At 37.3% G+C, this 4,993-nt stretch overlaps 1 protein-coding gene across 1 annotated transcript in view; it reads right to left on the bottom strand.

Moving 5' to 3' along the window:
- LOC105168736 (protein FAM135B) overlaps positions 514–4,993 on the bottom strand; it is a gene marked incomplete in the record, with an annotated part of 8,791 nt that continues 4,311 nt past the window's right edge. Inside the window, 9 exon segments of the mRNA XM_020696248.1 lie at positions 514–1,216; positions 2,005–2,055; positions 2,561–2,766; positions 2,840–3,098; positions 3,541–3,795; positions 3,873–3,932; positions 4,018–4,207; positions 4,690–4,823; positions 4,944–4,993. Coding sequence (XP_020551907.1) covers positions 926–1,216; positions 2,005–2,055; positions 2,561–2,766; positions 2,840–3,098; positions 3,541–3,795; positions 3,873–3,932; positions 4,018–4,207; positions 4,690–4,823; positions 4,944–4,993 — 1,496 coding nt within the window.

Below are 4,993 nucleotides of genomic sequence, written 5' to 3'. Positions count from 1 at the left end.
TATGTTAATTATTAAAACTCAATACCTTATACATCTTATACCAATTGTTTGAATAAAAGATAAGAAGAGAGATAAAATTACAAAAACCTTACCCCAATTATTTGAATAAATACAAAATATTCTTTATCTATAACGTTTTCATTATACTACTGAACCTTGTCTGACATTTTTCAGGATAAACATCAATACCAAAATGACATGCAGAGTGTCCATGTAAATTCTATTTCAACAACTCTTCTCTTATTTTCTTATATTTTGTTATTTCTGCACTCTTCATTTCAATTGATAACTTATTTTATCCTCTTTTCTTTAGTTGTTAATACTGAATAATTAATAATCGATTCTGCCCAATCAAATAAATGATACCAAAATCATATAGGATTTCAACTTACGACATCGAACCATTTCGAACGTACCTAAATAAACTCCAGTGTCGTTCTCTCATCGCACAGTTAAGCTGAAATCTTTTTGTGTGGTGCAATAAAGCCTGTGCAAGTGGCTGCAGATAGCAAAGGAAATAACTTGCTTTCGACTCTCTATTACTGCACAACAGCCTACTAATAGTAACAGTATGATACAGACCATCGTCCCCTCTGCTATGCACCTTTACATAAATAATCATCATGCCCCTGTGTTCTAACTGCTACTCTATGGTACAATTTAGAGTCGAAATTAATCTAAACAAGTATTTCAACGTGCTTAATAGTAGTACATTCGAGTGTCTAGAATTGTGTTACAGCAAATAGTTTACACGGGTCGTACCTGCACATGTTGATGGGATTGCATAGTAAGATCGGCATACCATCCCCAAGATCAGTTGATGATTGGTTCCTCACGCCAAAAATTGGAGGTTGGATGGCACTGAATACAGGCTCAAAGTTTGAGCACATGGTATTCAGATGGATAAATTATTAATAACCTGAACTCAACGGAACAAATCAGGGAAAGACCACATTAGAAACTTTGCGAATATGTCCGTCTCCAGGAACTCAATATGGGCGGCCCGTCCAATTATGGTGTTCAGGTTTCTTCCTTGCATGGAGACATCGAAATTGACATCAGAACGCATGAACACCCGATGCTCAGAGGAAGGTGCTCGTATTTGGTCCATCAAGTCGTTGAGCATCTCCAGGAAAATTTTGCCCTTTTTCGAGTTGTCTGCTGAAGCTGCAGTGCACATTTCGATTCTAGCAGAATGATAGGGAACGTAGCCATCCTGTGAAAACATGAAATGAATCAGCTGTGCTGTTAGACAATATTTAACTGCTGGAACCGAATGAGATTATCCTTTCCTTGCATATGTTGGATTTGAAAAAGTACAATTATATGGAACAGGCATGAAGTTGGATTGCTGATTCTAGTGAAAAACATTCATTTGCTCATCCTCAGTAAACCAACAAAGACAACTTCAAGCAGGCATGCGGAAAAATTATGATGCTATCTCTTACTCACCACCAAATATTTCTGCATGTGTGCTCATGTGTGTATGTATCAATGCACATAATGTTGTCACCATATGATATATTCACATTAGAAACAAAAATTGTTGACGACAGGTGAGGCCGCTGGCAACTCCAGTGAAAATGGTGGAACCTTGGGATGGAACATGGTAGAAAAATGTTTGGTTCACACTTGTAATAGGGTGTTCTTGTCATCTGCATCATCTTAGATGCCAGAAAGTCATGAACCATCACTAATAGATAGCAAGATAGTAATAAGGTTTTGCAATGTATGAAGCTCTAACCTGATTTGAAGGCAGTCTTTTTTTAAGTGCACTCAAATGGAAGAACACGGTAAGGAAAACGAAGGAAAATGTTTATGATTTGTACACAAGCATGCCCCTATGCAAATATGTGCGTATGATGATTCACAATGCAGATCTATTGGCATCTATTTGGTGGGTGGTGTTTGGAAGAGAGACGCAGAGACATTTGATAATTCCCAAATAGAGAAAAAACCAAGCATAAGGTTACATAATGAAACACAAAGTAAGAGGTGAACTACCTGGGGTGAAGATAAGAGAATAATGTTTCTGAAATTCTCCAATGTCCTTTCCTGAAATAAAGGCAGAGAAAAGAAATTACCAGATATCAAAGGAAAAATTAACGATAGAAACAATATATATATATATTCCGGTCCTTAAAAATAAGCCCGACCAGCTTAAAATAAAAGCATAAATCATCCAAGAATGAACAATCTGACAAGTTCTTATTCAAGAGAGAGAATAAGATTTAGAGCACATCCAGAATATACGAAATAGCACAAGACGTAAAGTTTCCTAAACAGATGCAACTCTTTATTCCCTTTCAATGATTTATTGCCCCCATTGGACGCTCAAGTAAGCACAATTAAGAAATAAAGGAAACGACAGAAGATAATCTGACCACCGATATCCCTAAACGACCAGAAGTCATTTGTCCCATTCAAAATCTATTTTACAACAGGAATATTAACCAACTAACAAACCCATATTTCCTACTACTGGCATATGAATTTAAAATACCAATACAAACTTCAATAAAACAGTAACAAATACATGATGGTAATCATAGGTAAGTACCTTAGACAGTTTGTAAAGGAACGTATTCTGCAGATCAGGATCATCAGTAAAAGTCAGCTGATGAATACACTGCGTGCCCTTGAACTTCTTCAAGAGCCACAAACCCCCATTAAATAAAGAATTCGAACTGTAAAGATAACCAAGATGTGGGCCAGAGACTGAGAGATATGTATGCAGAAATCTCAGATATGGTTCCATAATGCTCTCTGTCAGAATAGGCATGGCAATTAGTAATGTGCACGCAATTGAAGGGCAGTTATTTAAGCTTTAGACTCTTACCTGTTAGTGCAGTTCTCAGAATGATGTTTCCAATGGAATGTCCAACAAAGCTAAGCTTAATTGTTCTTAACACCCCAGATCTAGACACCTTATCCATTTTCTTCTTCAAAAATGATACAACTTCTTGTGCTAGCCTTTGTCCCATTTCTCTAAAATCTCCAGATGTTTTCTCTTCATTAACCTCCGACATAAGAAATTCCACCTTTGGGTCTATCAGAAGCCATTGGTTTCGGACAAGTCGTAAGTCCAGGTGATGTCCCTGCACATACAGTGAGCGTTTGCTTTCTCAAAATGTCTATTATACACCCAGAAGAGCTTACATAAAAAAGTAAGAAGACATGACTTCAATAACATTACAAAAATTATTTCGGGCCACAGAAATATTAGATGCAGTATAGAGCTGCAGGCCCATAACGCAATCATCCAATATATATGTGCATCTATTTATATCTATTAATCCCAGAACCCACTATATGATCAACATCTACCATATTATAGAGAGCATATTAGAATCTGACCCCAAACCCACATAACCTAAGAATCTAATCTTAAGCTTCCAACCTCCCATGCAAAAGAATGAGTAAGAAAAAGATTCTAGTTGCCACAATGATTTCCCTTATTAGTAGCTACAAACAATGATGGCAGAAATATAAGTTAAATGCAATATTAGTAGGATATCTCATATGCATAACAGAACATGCCTGGAATCCATGGACAAAAACTACAATCTTCAGGACACGGCCACTTTGACGAGGACTGGCACCAGATAACTTGTTTGAGGAGTCAGAGCCAACCCCAGCAGTCAAGCTGTTTGTATCTTTCTGGTCCACATGGCTTAAGTAAGAATTTCCACTGGTTGGACGTACAGGTGCATTCACAACTCGTTCGACAAGTACAATGGGGACACGTGATGGGTCTCCAAATATATGCAAGTCTTGAATGGACCGGTTGTTGATCTGCAGCAAAAGAACACCTTCTCAAATCTTCAAACAGTTGAAAGTCAGAGAATGGAGCACTCTTTAAGAGGACTCACCCTCATTTGTGCAATACTTCGCCTATGAAGTTCTGCTCTCATAGCTGCAGTCTGTGCAGGCTGCAGAAAGCACAAATAAAATTGAATGAAAAGTAAAAACATAATGATGGAACAGTGATGGAGTAACAAGTAATGGAACAATTACATCGCCAGTTAGCTTCCGAAGTGATGGTGCTCTACCACGTAATCCATGAACGGATGAATCATCCACCACATTGCTTATGTATTGATGAGGCATCTCAACCTTAGTGTAGACCATCCAGATTGACCATTCAGCTCTCCGATCAAGAGCCCACTGGTTGCAAAGAAATTCAACAATCTTCTTTATGTTAGCCCTGAAAGGGAAAAGCTATCAGTTTCTGAATTTTACTACACGCTGCCCTCTTAAGGAGTATACTTCGAACAATTAGTTCAATTTGTACCACAAGACGACCATGTCCAAAAACAGTGTTCAAATTAGGATATCATGATTTGTCCCCATAAGTCGCACTGTTTTCGGGCCTTCATTTTTATAATCAAGTGTTGAGAGGGAGGAGAAGTTATGAATTCGTGTGAGTCTGTACAGAATGTAAGTTTTTGTCCTGGCAGAAGAACAAACTGTTCTAGCCTGCAATAGTCTGCCAAACAAATCCCTATAAATTTAATGAATAAAAGGAAATGAACATTCACCATTATTAGTTCGTCTTATTGTTTATACTAGTTGTCTAAATTTGAACAAAAAGAAGAAAAATGAGTGCCAGAATGTTGTGCTGTTAGACACAGAATCTAAAAGATATATACTTGTAGGAAAAAAAACAAGTGTAAAGGAAAAACGAACCGGTGAAAATTTAAAAATACACTCCATAGGTAAGACATTTGATTGCCAATCAAATCAAATGACCTAAGTAGCTTATCCACAGACAACGAATGAAGCAAACCATCATCTCTGAAATCAACTTCATCGTTTGGTTTCTGTTCAAGAAATAAGGCATCAGATATGAAGGTTATAGAAAACAGAACATGAAAAGAGTACGGAGGGTCAAAACAAGAAACAGAGTAACAAAATTTATTAGCCTCAAATCATCAAAGGACCTCCAAAACATTCTGGGGATTGCTTGAAACTAGTCCTGGGACTTTAGCAT

The sequence above is a fragment of the Sesamum indicum genome, linkage group LG8 (assembly GCF_000512975.1).
Source record: "Sesamum indicum cultivar Zhongzhi No. 13 linkage group LG8, S_indicum_v1.0, whole genome shotgun sequence".
In the NCBI taxonomy this organism is placed as follows: domain Eukaryota; kingdom Viridiplantae; phylum Streptophyta; class Magnoliopsida; order Lamiales; family Pedaliaceae; genus Sesamum; species Sesamum indicum.
The sequence above is the reverse complement of the archived record's forward strand: the minus strand, read 5'-3'. Positions and strand labels throughout refer to the sequence as shown.